General features: G+C 38.9%; 3 protein-coding genes across 5 annotated transcripts; 2 read left to right on the top strand and 1 right to left on the bottom strand.

Moving 5' to 3' along the window:
- Nucleotides 1–652: 652 nt before the first annotated feature.
- On the top strand, nucleotides 653–2,311 carry olah (oleoyl-ACP hydrolase). Of its 2 annotated transcripts, XM_077744084.1 has the most exons (7): nucleotides 653–679; nucleotides 884–940; nucleotides 998–1,136; nucleotides 1,195–1,294; nucleotides 1,368–1,537; nucleotides 1,611–1,693; nucleotides 1,849–2,311. In XM_077744084.1, the coding sequence occupies exons 1-7, from the start codon at nucleotides 673–675 to the stop codon at nucleotides 1,989–1,991; spliced, it is 699 nt and encodes a 232-aa protein (XP_077600210.1). In that variant the 5' UTR covers nucleotides 653–672; the 3' UTR covers nucleotides 1,992–2,311. The 2 variants fall into 2 exon arrangements, with proteins under 2 accessions (XP_077600210.1, XP_077600207.1); XM_077744081.1 differs by having other exon boundaries at nucleotides 662–940.
- Nucleotides 2,031–10,492, bottom strand: LOC144215239 (sodium/hydrogen exchanger 3-like). 2 transcript variants are annotated; one of them, XM_077744078.1, is made up of 16 exons: nucleotides 10,101–10,492; nucleotides 6,088–6,390; nucleotides 5,856–6,016; nucleotides 5,638–5,716; nucleotides 5,010–5,187; nucleotides 4,706–4,926; nucleotides 4,430–4,632; nucleotides 4,266–4,355; nucleotides 4,122–4,192; nucleotides 3,849–3,978; nucleotides 3,640–3,785; nucleotides 3,439–3,562; nucleotides 3,194–3,364; nucleotides 2,983–3,037; nucleotides 2,779–2,865; nucleotides 2,031–2,717 (listed from the first exon to the last, which is right to left on the bottom strand). In XM_077744078.1, exons 1-16 carry the CDS (start codon nucleotides 10,372–10,374, stop codon nucleotides 2,452–2,454), a joined length of 2,559 nt encoding a protein of 852 aa, XP_077600204.1. In that variant the 5' UTR covers nucleotides 10,375–10,492; the 3' UTR covers nucleotides 2,031–2,451. The 2 variants fall into 2 exon arrangements, with proteins under 2 accessions (XP_077600204.1, XP_077600205.1); XM_077744079.1 differs by lacking the exon at nucleotides 10,101–10,492 and adding an exon at nucleotides 7,538–7,852.
- On the top strand, nucleotides 3,517–17,166 carry lipea (lipase, hormone-sensitive a). The gene is made up of 15 exons (XM_077744085.1): nucleotides 3,517–3,582; nucleotides 10,112–10,330; nucleotides 10,465–10,523; nucleotides 11,423–11,549; nucleotides 12,619–12,753; nucleotides 13,654–13,901; nucleotides 14,017–14,301; nucleotides 14,388–14,478; nucleotides 14,552–14,697; nucleotides 14,807–14,992; nucleotides 15,144–15,296; nucleotides 15,369–15,513; nucleotides 15,594–15,821; nucleotides 16,017–16,387; nucleotides 16,571–17,166. The coding sequence occupies exons 5-15, from the start codon at nucleotides 12,738–12,740 to the stop codon at nucleotides 16,802–16,804; spliced, it is 2,103 nt and encodes a 700-aa protein (XP_077600211.1). The 5' UTR covers nucleotides 3,517–3,582; nucleotides 10,112–10,330; nucleotides 10,465–10,523; nucleotides 11,423–11,549; nucleotides 12,619–12,737; the 3' UTR covers nucleotides 16,805–17,166.
- The last annotated feature ends 30 nt before the right edge of the window (nucleotides 17,167–17,196 follow it).

Consider the following 17,196-nt stretch of genomic DNA (forward strand, 5'->3'; position numbering starts at 1 on the left):
TTGTATATAAATGAAAAACAAATGTGGAAAATGTTAATTGACATTTTTTAAATCTCAAGTGTGCATTAATTTTTAATACAAGAGTATTTAGCTTCAATTACAAAATAAAAGATGACTGCGTCCGGTTCTCTATATTGGTTATAGACAAAACTTGACACAGGAATCAGGCTACTGCTGCCACCTAGGGAATTCCGTAAGGAAATACCAAGCGTAAAGAAAACGTCATATCCTCACAATTTATCAATTTAAATTTAGAAACTGATCAATTTCGTTTTCCTACAAGACCACCAATTGCGCCAATTTCAGTAATTTGACACCAAAAAGTACAATAGCAAGTTAACTACACTTTTATAGTATGGGCAGCAGACTATGTTGTGTTCATGAGCACCAGACGTTTTTCTTTGCTATTAATTCATCAACTACAACAAGAAGAGGATGCATCGAGAGGGTTTTCATGCAGAATTAAATGTTTTCTTTTGGATATTAAAATAGATGAATAAACCATTCTTCAGTAGTAAATACGACTTGGTGGGGTGTTCACTTGAGATTTCCGAATCCACAAAGTGTATTTACTATAACTACGACACCACTTGAACGCAGCATGTCTCCACTTGTCACAACGAAGGCAGGAAAAAGAAAACGTAGAAGAAGACATCACGGAAATGCGCGGGAATGTCCGGCATGCATTAATATTGTGAAATAGATCCTACTTTTGTTAATTTATTGTCATTTTTGTTTTTCTACTTTCGCTTATTCCTCGCGGAACACTGACATAAACACTTTTTGGTATTAACAATTGCTAAATTAGCCATGGAAAAGTTGATAAACTGTTTCAAGAAACGGCCAGATGCTGTTGCTAGGCTAATCTGCTTCCCGTGGGCAGGTGGAGGCTCCCTTCATTATGCACGATGGGGGACCGTCTTTAATAGTCCCATAGAAGGTACAGTTTACTCATAATATTGTTTAGAACCCTTAATTATTATTCTTTTCACTTTAGTGTTTGCTGTCAAACTACCAGGACGAGAAAGTAGAACCAAAGAACCTTTCTTTGAGAGCATGCAGCAGATTGTGGATGAAGTTCTTTATGTGTTACTACCACTTCTCAGAGAGAAGCCATTTGCTCTCTTTGGCCACAGGTATAACGATAAAACAATATTATGTGGAATGTATAGTAAGTCATTTTTTTTCTTGTAGTTTTGGTGCCTACACAAGCTATGCTGTTGCAGAAGCCTTGAAGAAACTCCACAACATTGAACCACTTCACATTTTCCTTTCTGGTGCATCTGCCCCATACGTAAGAGTCCTAATAAGACATTTTTCAGTCCTTTTGCAATACAAAAAAAAGATGATTTTCTTCACTTTTAAAGTCAGAAACTCGCCTCCAAGCTCCAAAGAGAAGTGATTTAAAGGACGACGATTTTCTCAAGTGGCTGATTTCGATTGGAGGAACGCCGCCAGAATTACTAGCGAACGCCGAAGTACTGAAACTCATCCTTCCCCCGCTTAAGGCTGACCTCCATCTTGTTGAGAATTACAAGTGGGTAAAATAAGTCTGTAAAAACTCACATTAATATATTATGTATAATTCTTGTTACCTTGATTTTGTTCAGGTGTAACAAGCCAGTAATTCCATTCCTCACATGTCCTATTTCATGTTTTGATGGGAAGGATGATATTCCTCATGATTTGAAAGGTTAGTAAATAATATAGATGCATTAAATAATTGACAGTTATCTTAACAATCCTTAATCTTTTTTTCCAAAACCCAAAATTTAGATTTTCTAATGTGTTTGTTCTCCATATCCCTTCATAGCATCTAATTATAATTAAAAACATTTTTGTCAACAGCATGGAAAGAAATAACAACAGGAGATTTCAACATCAGGATGCTGAATGGCTCACATTTCTACCTTAAGGATCCTGAAAATGAAGGTATAATCTTAGATTATATTACTAAACATATTGAAACATCAGAAATGGACTATTTGTGATGAAAAATGACAAAACAATCCATCAAAAATCATGGAACATTATACATTTTCTTCTGTTTTTATTTCTGAGTATTAATAACAGTGTCTTATTAGTCTAATATTTAACATTGCAAGTGCATTTGGACTAAAAACCAAAAATTTAACATTATTTCTTCTATATATTTACAACAACAACAACAACAAAAACACGGCTTCATCCTTTTCAAGTTTTACTCTGGCTCGTGTGTTCTCAACAACACTGACAAAAAATATTTCATGCTACACTGTAGCCTCACCTTACTGGATTATGAATATATAAATAAAAATCTGTACATACTGCATATCTTGAAAATTGTCTTGACCAAATTTTTTCTGCGAAAATGTTAGCACAAGGGTCAACAGGTCAAGTGAGTTTGACTGGAAAAACAGTGCAAACTTTGAGGTAATGTTCTAGGTTAACTGAAGAGACAAAAAACAAAAGTTACGGTCTTGATTCCTGCTTGGAGTCTTTGTCTGGTTCTTCTGAAACTGGCTCGTCGGCTTGCATGAAGGAGTCCGTAGAGCGTGTGCTAATACGTAACGGCGCTAGGCGCCGCAAGTTGCTGGGCGTCCACGGAAGTCGGACTTGGGCACGTTGCGATGGGGCCACCGTGGCGCTATCTAGCTCGATTTCTTCTAACCAAGGCGGGATTTGCATTGGTGCCGTCAAATCCAGTTCCGGCATAAAGGCTGGATTCTCAATCCCGGCTAGAAAATGAGGAATTTGTTTGAGATAAATTCAATTTTGACTGGTTCATTTTTGCAATACCTCCTACGGTGTAGTTTAGCCGCATAGCTAGCGAATCTCTTGAGGCTTCATTACCAGATGCGCTGTCTGCTTCGGAGAACTCGAAATCTGGAAGAGAATATGGTAGAAAAGTTAGAAGGTTGATAGATGATAAATAAATCTCATTATACTTGTATATTGACAATAAAAAGCATTAAATTCAATATGTAGCTTTTTGAAACAAACCTTCATCGCCAGAATGGGAGTTTTTAATTTTTTCAGATGACTTTCCAAAAGATGTCTGTAACACAAGAAAAATATTATGCTTTCATACCACATTAAAAAAATAAAAACTTTGTTGGAGGCTATCCTGGATACCCTGAATCGCAACTATAGCTTAATAACCCAATCTATATTGACTAGGAAATGTGGAGTCTGCACCCCAAAGCTACCTGACCTTTTGTTGCTGATCTTTTTTTGGGTGCTTAGTTATGGTCTTTGGTGGTGCAACTCCCATTTTGGCTGACTTGAAGGACTCCAAGCGGCTTCTCATGGTCCTCTGGAAGATCTCTTGTACCTCATTTTCTCTGTTAATCTCAAAATGGCTGCGCCTGTACCTATGCCGGTGCTGGAATGTTAAAATGGGGCATTAGCCGTGTGTTTACTCTCCGATTTGTCTTTGCCATGTTTTGAAAACTGTACCTGTTTCCTGCCTTTGTACAAGTGTTGCTGCAACAAGTGGTGGCTACTTATGTCTTCTGCTTCTCTTACGCCTTTTATAGACTGCTCGTGCATCTCCAAGCTAACGGATGGAACGGGATCTCTTCTGTAAAATTACAAAAAAAGGTTAGTTTGCTTTTTATAGTAAAAAACATGAATTTTTTAGTGGTGCGTTTTGCTTACCCCATGGAGGACGTAGTGCTTATTTCACCTGCCATTTCGGCCATGATGTCCGGCATAGCCTCGGAGAATTTTCTCTCGTATTTCTTCTTAAAGTCGACAAATGCCGATTCGTTGCGGATAAACTCTAAGGATCCTCTGCGTTCACCCTAAAAAAAACAATTGTTTTCCAATTTCCTTTAAATTGTGGAGTTGAGGATTGAAGTACTTACTTCAGTCACGTAGCTCATAGCATCCTTCAGGTTCAGACGATGGAAAATTTTGAAGACGTAGTCGCGATTTTTCCTGGCGGATGGTTTCATAAAGATTTTCGACATGTATTTCTCCTCAAAATGACTCCACCTTCATGGAAAGTAAAGAGCGTTTTGTTCAGTAACAGTTCCTTCACAGTCCAAAAACATTAGAAGTCTAACAATAGCATTTTGGACATATATATCGGCATAAAAGGCAGCCATCTTTGTTAGGTGTTTTGAGCGTGTACATACTTGTCTCGCATGTAGTTGTGCCCAATTTGCCCGGATATATCTTCGATGGCAACAAGCATGTGATCAAAAACCTAAAGCAAAACAAATTTGATACATTTCCAACATTTGAACTTGACCAAAGCACTAAAATGGCTTGAAATTGACCTTGCTCTGCACTTTTTCGATAAGCGCCACATCGCAAACTGCCGCTCTCTTCACTTTGAGCCAAGTGACAAGCGGTTTCATCGTTATACCCTGAAAACAAAAACATATACAATATATACATACATATATATACAAATCAAATGGCTCAGAAACTAAACCATTACCTGAAGAATGACAGTGAAATATACTACAATCAAAGTTGTGGAAACCATCAAATTCTTCTCCGTAATCTTGCTTTGATCCAGCATGACCGCCAGTCCATAAGCGACCGCTCCTCGTAGTCCGCCGTAACTCATTATAATCTGATCGATAAACTCCAATGGGACCAATCGGTACTTGTTCATGACCCACGTTAGGAAAAAGACACCTAGATCACAAATTAAACTTCTTTAGCTATCACATTAGGACATTTCAATACTAAACAAAGAAAAAAATCTTACCAATAAAACGATAGATAAAAATGAAGAGCAGCGTGAGAAGAATAAAACCTGTATTCCACACCCACAGCTCCTTATCGACCGCGGAGATCCCCAGGAAAACAAATATGATAGTTTCCGATCCGTTAGCTAGCACCTTCATGGCGTATCGGACTGTCGTGACGGACTTTTCGTCCATGTTTGCGTTGATGTACTTTTGGCAGCTGACTCCGCAAAAGACAATTCTACAGCGGAAAAAAAACAAGACACTTTTGGATCACCAACAAGTTAGTTTGTAAGCTAATTCATTTCAAATAGTAATGCTTACGCTAGGATAGCAGAGAGCGATAGCATCTCAGCAGTGAGGTAGGAGAGATACCCCAACACGAAAATGAAGCCGGCCTCAATTATTTGAATGTTCTTAGTGCATCTGGTTAGAAGAGAGAGAAGCAAACCAAAGACCATGCCCAGTAGGGATCCGCCAAAAGCAACCACGAAGAAGGAAACTGCAAATGATGACAAAGAGTTAGAAAAAATGACATGTTATCGTAGCTCCAAGCTCGGATAAGATATTGTAAAGTACCTAGCTGCGCTGCATTTATACATTTAATACCTCATATTTTGACGTTTTTTTTTTTGTATTAATACTGTTACTTTAATCTCGTAATATCACCACTTCAATCCTGTATTAACACTAGACTTTAATTTCGTAGTTCTGTTTTTTTCTTTCTTTTATTAGCTTCAATACTTCGTCGTATGCCTAGCATTATGATGCTAGCAATTTGATGCCAGCATTATGATGCTAGCAATTTTAGGCTAGCAATTTTATGCCAGCATTTTTAAGATAGCATTTTTAAGATAGCATTTTTATGCCAGCATTTTTATGCCAGCAATTTTATGCCAGCAATTTTATGCCAGCATTTTTATGGTAGCATTTTCCTAGTACTACTACTTACTTATTCCCTTGATTATCTCCACTGCATCGATTTGGGTTCCTTTAAGGGAGACAAATGAATCGAAAACATTGAAGAGGACCTAAAAAGAAAGAGAATTGCAAAAAGAAGGGTATTAGCATCAAGCCTTTGGGATACACCTAATGTCAATCACTTGAGAAGGACATTTTAATGCCGGTGAAACACATAATAGCACGTTTTAGCCCCGAAACACAACTTACCACAGTCACACCATCGTTTAGCAGCGACTCTCCAAACACTAGAATGAAGAGCACCTCATTGACGTGAACCTGCTCAAAGACGGCCAGAACCGCTACCGGATCCACCGCCGCAATCAGACTCCCGAACAACAGATATTGCAGTAGCCCGATGTCTAAATCACCTAAGAAAAACACAGAATCTAAAATTCACTTGCTCTTAGTTCAAAAATTCAAAGTGTCTTTTCATCCTTACCCATGGCTCCCCCCTTATGGCACCCCCAAAGCGATAGCCCCACGCTAGCAGCGTTCCAACAAGTCCCGATGATAGCATAGACCAGAATGGTCCCCAGGTTGCCAAAGAACAACTTATTGGGCATGAAGTAACCCGCATCTAAGATGACTTGAGGCAACAGGTAGAAGAAGAAAACAGTCGGGGTCAACTTAAAGGTCTGCACCTTGTCGGCACCCCAAATCATGCCACCCAGGATGAAGCCGAAACAGATGAGGAGGGCGCTTTCTGGGATGATATTTGTGACGTGATGATTGGCTTCGATGACTGCGAAGAAATAGGGAAAAAAAGTTTTAAAAAAAATGAGGACCACAAATAACATTGTTGGCAATGAACGCAACTCTTTGAGGTGAGGGTTTAGTCGAAATTTATACATCTTAACCACCAAAGTGCTTGCAAATGATCTACTTTTGAACTCATTGTCCTTGGCGTATCATTAACCGTCATATATAAATGGCCAGAAAAGAACTTTGCATAACTAAACGGACATTTGGTAAAGGTCGCTTGACTTTATGGCTTAATAATCAAACAAAGTCAAGCGGTCAAAAAGCAACAAATGCTGATTTATGTTGTCTCGAGGTGTTGCATGAGCATAAATACTTTCCACTATATCTCACACATGAGTGATTGGTCATTTTTTTTTTTTTTTTTTGTATTAGGCTCACCTAAATGAATTCCATGCAATTAAATGGCCAAAATCAGGTTAGCTTGCCTGGCTAATTATTTGGTGCTCCTTAGCATTCATTCACTGTAACCATCTGGGAAAGAAGACATTGAACCCTAATTTGAAAGATTCGCAAATGACTTTTACAAAAGAACAAATCTATTCTGTTTAATGTATAGTTCAGATGAGGGCCTCAGTTGCAGAGTGCAGACACAAGGCATGATTAGACCTCATATAACAGTAAAATGATTAAAGGAGATAAACCACTTAGCTTGTTTGTTAGATGAGTTTATATATTTAGTCTTTTTCCAATTTTTTGTTTTCGTTTTTCCCCCCTTAAATTTGTTTTGTCAGATTAAGCAGTAGCTCAAGATAAACAAATACATCCATTGTCAGATACAATTTTTTATAATGTATTTTTCACTGTAATTAGATCAGATTTTACTGTGACTGTAATAATAACAAATGTTGAAAACAAAATACTTAGGCCACCTTTATTATTTATCGCATTTTTCTGGAGTACATTCAATTATGCTGGATACAAATGTTTTTTTTAATTGAAAAATTGGTCTAGGTATAGTCATTGTTGCAGGTATAATTATTAATAGTATTATTCAGTCATAAATTCCAAAAAGTTAATGGTAAATGGATTGGATGTCTATTAATGCCAAATGGATTGTGTGTATCATAATGCGCTTGGTGCAATTTCAATTTCAAGTATTTTGTCAAAACAATTGTCTTTTTACATACCCATTTTGGATAAAAAAGCAACCAAGACCCATAATGCAATTTGGTACGGTGTCTCCACATGATGCCACTTAAAAGACACGATGGGAATCCCGTTGATGGTGGAAATGTGGTCTTCGTGAGGGTCCCCGTTATCCACCGTGACCCCAGGAATGACAAAAATCAGCAAGATTGACGCTAAAAGCCAAATTCGCTCATGTCCTTTTGCCATTTGGACCAAAAAAATCTAAAAATCATCAACTGAAAAACAGCACAAAATCCTTTAAAGTAAAGCTGAATTTATTTTTTAGTCGGAACAAATTCCCGTCATCATGTGCGTTCAGGTAGAACACCAGACTCGTCCTTTTTATACTCGTCTTTTTTTTTTTTTTTTTAAACGGATGTCCAGAAAAGGCATCCTGCCTTCAACGCAAGCGCCGACGTTTTGGCGCGACGCTTTGGGGGGTGGAGGATTAAGTGATAAGTAAAGAGTTACGAGAAATTTGATGGACGTTCAATGAATAGCTCCGGAGATGTTGTTTGGTTACGTTTTTGCTGAGTAATGATTGACGTCGCGCTTGTGCAATCTTGAGTTCAAGTCAAAAAAATGGACGTACTTCTTTAAGTCTTAGGTCGCAAAAATAAAATCTGTTTTTTTTTTTGGTAGTCTACCTTAAGAAACGTGTTTAGCACTGAATTTTAATATCAAATTTGAGCCGTTTTAACCATTTTTAAAGCATTTTAAAATCACAAAAACACGCACAATCAGAAGATAAAACGATGGACTCTGTTTACACTCGGCAATTGGCGAACGGAATAAGTTAGCGAGTGAGTTTATTGGGTGAAAACTAAAACAAAATGTACCTTCCATGTTCTTTTACTAGAAAAAGTCATGTACACGTCTTTTAAAATGAAGATAAACCAACGCTACGTAATCTGCCTTTTTCGTTTTTTGCTAGCTTTGTCGGCAACGTTTGATCGTTAGACATGTGAGCAGGTGTGGAATTCATGACATAATCTCGTATCTCATTGGCTGCCATCGCTGTCACCTCCCAGTTTAAATGAATTGTTCTATTTTGGCTAATTAGATTCTTATTAGATTGACAAAATGAGCTATTGGATTACTGTCAATGGCATTTAAAGCAAAAATACAGCAATATAATGTACTGGAATCACCTGTTTCTTTGTTGTATTTGTGCATTTATTTGTCTCTAATATATATTTTGAATTGTTTTCTATTCTCTGTCTGTTTCTCAGTGTGTGTTTTATTTTAGACTTTATACTAGTTCATTGGTTCTTTGGTTTTAAAACCTCACAAAAATATATATTTTCAAAATATTCTCCCAAAATAAACAACGTAAGTATTTTTTTTGAATCCACATGATAGCAATACACTTCTATCATGATCCATTGTCCTTGAAAAAAACAAGCTGTCATGACTGGGCTGCAAGGTTAAAAAAATAAATAAATGAAGAAAGCAAGCATTGTAAATCCCAAAGCAGGAAACTAGATCTGGGAAAATTTGTTTCATTGTCCGGATTTTCTTCCCCCCCCTTACCCTCAATGAGTGTTTAAGTCAACACTAAAGGTGTGCACATAAGTGTTTGTCTTTACCGTACGGACGTCATTTACTTTATTTCCACTTTGTAGTTCCTTTAAAGATAATGCAGTCATATCCAAATCCATTAAACTCACCCCCCCACCCCCATGGTTCAAAAATCACAAGTTAAGATCATTCCAAAATGCCTATGTTGACCTGCTTAAATTTTTTCTAGTCCTCAGACCAGAGTCCCATATTTTGTATGGTCAATCCTACACAAACATGGATGTAAGGACATCTACAGTCATTTACAGTGTCCACAGTGACTTTGCATTTTGTTGTGTGTACAAAATAAATATGGAGTTCAAAAATAGAGAGTCTCATCACGAGATTACAGAAGTTTTGGGATGATTTGGATGGATAATTTCTGATTACGGCAAGAAAAGGTCAAAGGATCAATGCGTTGATGATGATAGATGTCCAATCCATTTTGACTGGGAGACAAAGATTGGACGTCCGTCACTGTCAGTGGCGGTAAATGAATTCATAAGAAAAATAATTGGTCAATAATATGATGGCATCAATGTGCAATCAAATACTGTTTTCAAATGTATTGTTGGATTATAATCTCAAAATAATGATAATTTTAACTGTGAGTAATCTTGATTAAAATCAACAAATTAGCAAAGAAATATTTGTCAATTTGACAATTCTTAAATGGTTTTTGGAGGTTAAAATATTACTTATTATTATTATTATTTTAATATACCTGGCTTGTTCTAATTTGTTTTAGTGCTAAATTTGAAATGTTTTTTGAGTTTCTTGAACTTCAAATTTTTTAGCCTAATAATACAAATGCTCAATCAATCAAATCCCAAATGATATTGATAGGTTTCCTTTTTTGGACTAAAGGGTGAACAAAACAAGTAAATCTAATATAGTTCCATCCCAATATTAGGAATAGTATATGTATCCCAGTTTTTTTGTACATTTTTCTATTTTCCAAATGTTTTCTTCACTTTGCTGACATTCCAATGTACTACTCACTGATTTTGCAGATCCAGGAGACCAAAACCCAGAGCGCCACCAAGTACGGAACGGAAACATGGCTCCAATGCCAAGACACGATGGGCAACGTGGTAAGAGGTTTGCCTCCATGACCATCACCGTGACCTTCCTCCTCACCATGGCCGGGTTCCTCCACACCAATCGGACTTGAGGTCACTTCATCACCATCATGTTCAGATCGGGTCACGTTGGGGAAGCTCCAAACTTGGGTAACAATCAAAACCACGCAAAATAAAAGTGATAACCGCCACATGGCTGCAAAACCCCGTTTCAACCTGACAAAAAAAATGTTTTTAAAGCGATGCAAAGCCACTAATTTTGTCTCTTTTGTCTTCTTTGTTAGCTTTCGCCGGTTTGTGGATCACCAGTCAGTGAAGGATGCAAGGTTTTTTTATACAACAGGTGAGGCTCAGCCCATCTTGATGCTTGTTTTGGCCCCTCCTACTTTCTTTTTGGCTTAGCTAGTTTGTCAAGTGTATTCTTCAATGGTGCCTCCATCACTCCTTTATTGCCATGGATGGTTTATATCACTCGTTTCATGAGCAATTTGTGAAGATGACTGTGTAACCTAATTTCAATTGGACTTTGAAGCAAGTGCGTAATTTCCATTGTTGCTAATGTGGAATTGAACGAGAATATTTTGGAGGCGGATTTTAATTGCATGAGATTTATTTCGATTTAACACGTTTTATTCACATAGGATATAAAAGTTGAATTAAGAAACTTCTTATTCGATTTGCACCACCATAGGAAACAATGAGAAATTTCAAAATAAAATAATGAACCCTCTTAATTGAGTGAACTCAGCGTTAACTTTTTTTTGGGGAAAATTATAAGAATTCATGTATTCGTCCACACGTGAATTATTATGACGCATAATTACTGTGTCATTTGGCTTAATTTTTTACGTGTACTTTGATATGCTCTAAAATTTTAACAGCTTTCTTAACGAACAATAAAATGTGCGTTTATTTCCTTAAAGTTGCTTTTGAGGTCAATCAATATCGAAACATTTCCTGATGAGGCTCAGGTGCAACGATTCAATCAAAGCTAACTTTGCGTGCCAAAATACCATCATATAATGTTTACGACTACAGTATATATATTTTCCCGGCAACCTATTACTCTGATTTACAACTTACAAGTTTGGGTCAGTGTCCTTTCGTTCCAGAGGAAAAAAATAGGGCTAAATAGATAGTTAAGAAAATGATTCATACTGGAATACCAGTACTAAAACACCCGCAGAAAATGTCTATCTTCGGTATGTCAAAGTTCATTAGGTATTTGCTTTAACCTTTCAGGTGAAACTTCAACTGGAAATAAGAAATGTACATCAAACCAGAAAAAATCAAGTTTGGATTCCCCCGTGTCTGTGTGGGTTTTCCCTGGGTAATCTGGTTTCCTCCCACATCCCCCAAAACATGCATGGTAAGCTGGTTAAACACTAAATTGTTTCTATATATGGTTGTTTCTTTCCCTGTGCCCTGGAATTGGCTAGCAAGCAATTCAATAGTTGGCTGAGATTTGCTCCAGCACCCCCCCACGACCCTGGTGACTATATCTCTTGCTACAATACGATAATCACTGAGTCACCGTGCCAACCCAATTCAATATACAGTCCACTACTGTTTCTAAAATCCGAAGATTATCCGCGGGAGTCCCCTTATTCTGAAAAATTTCTTCCTGTATCTGTAATTCATTTACAGTTTAGCACAAAATGTATGATTTGTATTTTATCCCACCATTTTTAATCACTGTCGTTACTGTTAATCTTTAAACGTGATGAGTTCAGGGCTTCAGGGAATAATAAGATATTTCCTCCACACCTTTGTGTCAGACATGAGAAAAGGTCTCCCTTATTTTGTTAACCATGTCAAATTCCAGAGTGGCATTTGTGAAGCGAGCTGCCACCCTTATGGACGGCGTGGAGAAATGGAGGCCTGTGTTTACAAGTTGACAGTTTCAGTTATTCTCGTGTTGAAGCAACATAAAGGCCATTAAGGTGACCTTTGAAATGCACACTATCTGATATCATTTAAAAACTTGATCCTTTTCCTCAAACTTAGTCTTTAGGTCAAATTAATGACAGCATATATAGGCCGGAAAATAAGGATCTCTTTTCACTGGAAATGATGGCGATTGTCGTCCAATCATATTGATTGACTTTGCTAACCCCGCCCAGTCAAAATGATTGGCACTCTATCACAGTCAGTTTTAAATAAGGTAATTTGTCAAGAATTTCCTTGTTAAAATTTTTATTTAACGTTAAATGAAACTAAGAATGATATTAGATTAATCTCAAAATATGTATAGTGTATCTGTAAACTATTATGTTGGGTAACAATAGCCTTGCTGTTTATTTTAGTGTAAAAATATGAAACTTCTAATAACGAATACATTGTTACATGATTTATGTGTAATAATACACGTTTTGCTACACATACGAATCGATTGAAATGTCTTATTTATATATAAATCATTTTTCCCCTTGCTTTAGCTTTGCGGTTTGTTATGCTAGTCCGGAGGGAGGCGGCTCAGCTCACATGACGTTACCCAGAATTCCCTGCCTCTGGGCGGGTTGCTTTCCACCCACGCCCCGCTCAGGAAGAAGCGGCGATGCCTATAGCAACAGGTAAGTCAATGCAAACCTGAGCTTAATTCTAGACAAAACATTTAGAAATGTGTTTTTTTTTGTAGACGGGGAATCGTTTAGGCTTTGGTTTTACTGCCTTCGAAATGTAGGAAGTTGTCGGTCAAGTTTTAGCTATGAACGTGGTACCTCAACAGGTTTGGTCGGTAAATTGCGTGGACAAAAGGGCTAGCCGTAAATAATTTATCTTATGTGGGGTTTCGTGTGAACTAGTAAAAACCTGAAACTCCGGCAGGGTAGTAATACGAGTTTTAACTAGTTGGATTTAGTTGGAAAGATTCAACAAGTAATCTCAAGTTGTAGGCTTGTTATTGACAGTTGTAGTTCTTCATCACAATATCATGTTTTGATCACAAAACCTCTTATTCTTGAGTTTTATTTGTTTTACTTTCATTTTATGAGGGTTCCCAAAAGTATTGATGCCGCAATGTTGAAAATGGGTATCATGTTTATTTGAAAAAGTATCGAATTTATGTAAATTTGCAATCGTCTCCAAGTGATGAACTCATTTTAATTTTATTTAATGCACAATGATACCCCCCCCCCCGTATTGTTCAAAAATTCATTCTTAATCACAACAAATCACTCACTTGACACTCCATTTAATACAAATTGTGACCCCCTTTGGTTTAGCAAATAATGGCTCCGTTCCAAAGTGCTATCTCCTGATAGATAACGAGTCTGTTGTTGAAGTCTGGAAATGACTTTAAGTTGCAGTCAAAAAGATCATTAACATTGCGCCTGATTACCCAGAGGTTAACGTTCCCTCTCAAAGAAACAACAGCAATCACATGACGTAACTTCAAGCTTCAGAGACATCTGTAAAAGAGATAAAAAGTTTTAAGAGTTGCTTTTTTTTGTCTCTCTTTGACCCCCCTCCAGGCTCACGCATGGATCTCGAGGTTGTATTTTCAGCCTTGGAGACTGTCTGTGAAGAAAATATTTCCACTTTTTCTGGATCTTCTGCTCTGGCCGATGGCGTCGTTAACCAACGTTTGATGGATTGCATGAAGCAGATTCAGGAACACGGTCGGGCTCTGGAGCCGACGGTTGCTAGCTTCACGGCGGTCTACCACCATTATGACTTTGACGCTGAGACACCAGGAAACGGGTATCGCACTCTAATTAAGGTATGCCTTGAGCGACTTTGTTTTTTTCCCCTTCTCTCTTCAGAGTTCAGACAGGTCAGATCTACCTTCCCTGTCCTTGGCTGATAATTCTCATTTATCCTCGTGTGATCTTCAGGTGCTCCACTCTTGTCTTCTACACATCCTCCACAAGGGTTGCTACATTGCCACAAATCACACAAGCACGTTCTTCCGGGCAGATCACAACGTTTCCGAAATGGAGGCTTACTGCAGCGCTTTGCGTCAGCTTCGAGCGCTACTCTACTTAGCCAAGAGGCTAATCAACGACAATGATTTCGGCCAACTGTACTCGTTGCACGATCTGGACCTGAGCCATAAATATGTGCAGGAGTACAGCTCTTTGCACAAAGCCTGTTTCTATGGGCGATGTCTGGGATTTCAGGTCTGACAATACTGAAGATGTAAAGAATGACCAGATTTAGGTCCCATTTGAGGCAAAACCCTACCATTTTTTTCCCCCTTGGACAGTTCTCGCCAAGTCTTCGTCCGTTCCTCCAGACTATTGTCATAAGCATGATCTCATTTGGGGAGACTTATGGTAAACACCAGTCTGGGCTAGGTAATTTTTCCTTCTGATCTGGAATGTTTACAGTTAAAATTTGTCATCTAATCAGTTTTTTTTTTTTTATCAGGTTTGGCTGCCTTGTCGCTCCTCACATCGGGAAAGTATGTAATGGATCCGGAATTGCGTGGCGCAGAGTTCGAGCGCATCACTCAGAACCTGGACTTGCAGTTCTGGAAGTCCTTCTGGAATATCACAGAGTCCGAGCTTTTAACAGTAGGCATGGTCAAGTGTTCAACTTTGGATTGTCCTTTGTCTCATCAAGCCTAGGCTTTTTTTTAATTGGTTTAAATGTGATCTGTTATTATGTTGGTTCTATCCTCAGGGTTTCAGCAGAATAGCCTCATATCCTGTGCAGTTGAACCTCACGTTATCCATCCCTCCGGTTCCATTACGACTACCTTTGGCTTCGGACTCTAGTCTATCCACTTCTGTATCACCTCCACTGGCGCATTGGGGTCCCGGCCCTGTTCATATGCGGCTTATCTCCCACCAAATTCGAGAAGGACAGGTTCGTGTTTTGCTTCAAGAGCTAATTTTCATTGACCCAACTTTCTGGCATCTACTTTGTTATTAGGGTTCAAATTTTGGGGTGGGCAAAGCTGTCCAGGAGGGCTTTTTGCTCCACAGACACTTTGACCAACATATGTTTAAATTGGTAGGACAGTGAGGAACTGATGGCGCTTTCCGATGGAAATCCACCCCCTCCATCTCCATCATATCTCATGGGACTTCAGAAGCAACCACCATCCCCGTGCTTGCTCATCCATTTCCACGGAGGAGGCTTTGTGGCTCAAACTTCAAGATCACATGAGGTGCCTCAGAACACAGTTTCCTTCCATTCCTTAACCACGGGGCTCATGTTTTCATGGCTTCTTTTCTCCCAGAATTATCTGCGAAGCTGGTCCAAGCAGTTGAATGTTCCCGTTCTCTCCGTCGACTACTCTCTAGCACCCGAAGCACCTTTTCCCCGAGCTCTTGAGGAGTGTTTCTATGCTTACTGTTGGGCCTTGAAAAACTGCCATTTGCTCGGTTGGTGTAGCAAATTTCAATTGAAAGTCCCATGATTTATTTATTAATTTTTCCAACTGTTTTTTTGTTTTGGATCCCAGGTTCCACAGCAGACCGGGTCTGCCTTGCCGGAGACAGCGCCGGGGGCAACCTATGCATCACCGTCTCTATGAAAGCCATGTCCTGCGGCGTCCGGGTCCCCGACGGCATCATGGCCGCCTATCCGGCCACTTTGCTCACCACTGATGCCTCGCCCTCCCGTTTGCTAACGCTCCTTGACCCACTGCTACCTTTGGGTGTTCTTGCCAAGTGCCTCAATGCCTACGCGGGTAGGTCAGCGCAACAACACTGGACCTATGTCCTTTCACACCTCATTTAGTCCCAGAGAACTTAATAATGATGTCTTAAAACAAAATGAACAAAGTATTTGTGTGCAAACTGGATCATGTGGGCTTGCTGTACAACTGAGATGAATAAGGGCAATGATGTAACATTTTTTTGTCCAATCTTCTCTCACGTGCAAGGTGTGGAGTCTCAAGTCGTACAACCTGCTGTGGGTAGCAACAGTCTAAGAGCTCTAGGCAGAGACACCACTGTCCTACTAAGTCAGCTCACTCAGGGAGCCTCCACTTGGATCCAGTCTTTCCTGAGGCCTACAAGCAGAATTCCTTCGCAGACAGAAACAGGGTCACAAAGCACGGACAGGGACCCAAACCATACGTCACCCCCAAACCTCCAATGTCACGTGGATTATCCAGACGGCTTCCAGCCACTGCGGTCTCAGTGCCTTGCGGTTGTTCAGCCGACATCTTGTCCTATCATCAGGAACCCATTTGTGTCACCGCTGCTAGCGCCTGATAGCCTTCTACGTGGTTTACCGCCTATTCACCTCGTGGTGAGATCATCCAAGAATTTCTAGTCAATATATAACATGGCCTTAACACAAACGTATATCTATCAACTTGATTGTTTCAAATCGTGTACGCTGTATAACAACTTTTGCGCACACGTATTCTGTGATTCTTTGGAGAAAACGTTTAAATTATGCCAATTTCCTGACTTTTTTGTCTCTACGCAGGCCCCCGCTCTCGACGCTCTACTAGATGACTCTGTGATGTTTGCTAAGAAGCTACGAGACTTGGGCCAACCCATTAGCTTGACGGTGGTGGAGGACCTGCCGCATGGCTTCCTCAGCCTATTGCAGCTCTCCAAAGAGACGGAAGTGGCCGCGGGTATCTGCTTGGAGAAAATACGGGAGATTTTTCAACAAGAAAAGACCAAAAACTGTTCTGAAAACACGAGAAGAGATTAATCATCTTTGGAATTTTGTCATTTTTGGAAAATGTTTCTCTGTTAGAAACTTTAATTTGATCAACACTGACAAGACATTGTTTTTTCATGTTAAGTATTGCACACGAGTTGATGTTGTTAAACGTTTAAGTGCCTTCAAGCTATTTTATCTATGTACACTACTGAAATCCAAGTCTGGCTTCCAAAGGTTTTAAGGTTAATGTTTTACCTATTGATAGTTATGTAATATAAATAACAGTAACATCCAGCTTGTATTTTTGCAGTGGTTGTGTATTTACTTAGCGTACTGTAAATATATCTTAATATTTATTACAGTGTAATATTTAAAGACTTATGAATTAAACATTGCTGCTGTATCATTTAGTTGTATGTGTTTACAGTATATTTTTTTAA

The sequence above is a fragment of the Stigmatopora nigra genome, chromosome 21 (genome assembly GCF_051989575.1).
Source record: "Stigmatopora nigra isolate UIUO_SnigA chromosome 21, RoL_Snig_1.1, whole genome shotgun sequence".
NCBI lineage: Eukaryota > Metazoa > Chordata > Actinopteri > Syngnathiformes > Syngnathidae > Stigmatopora > Stigmatopora nigra.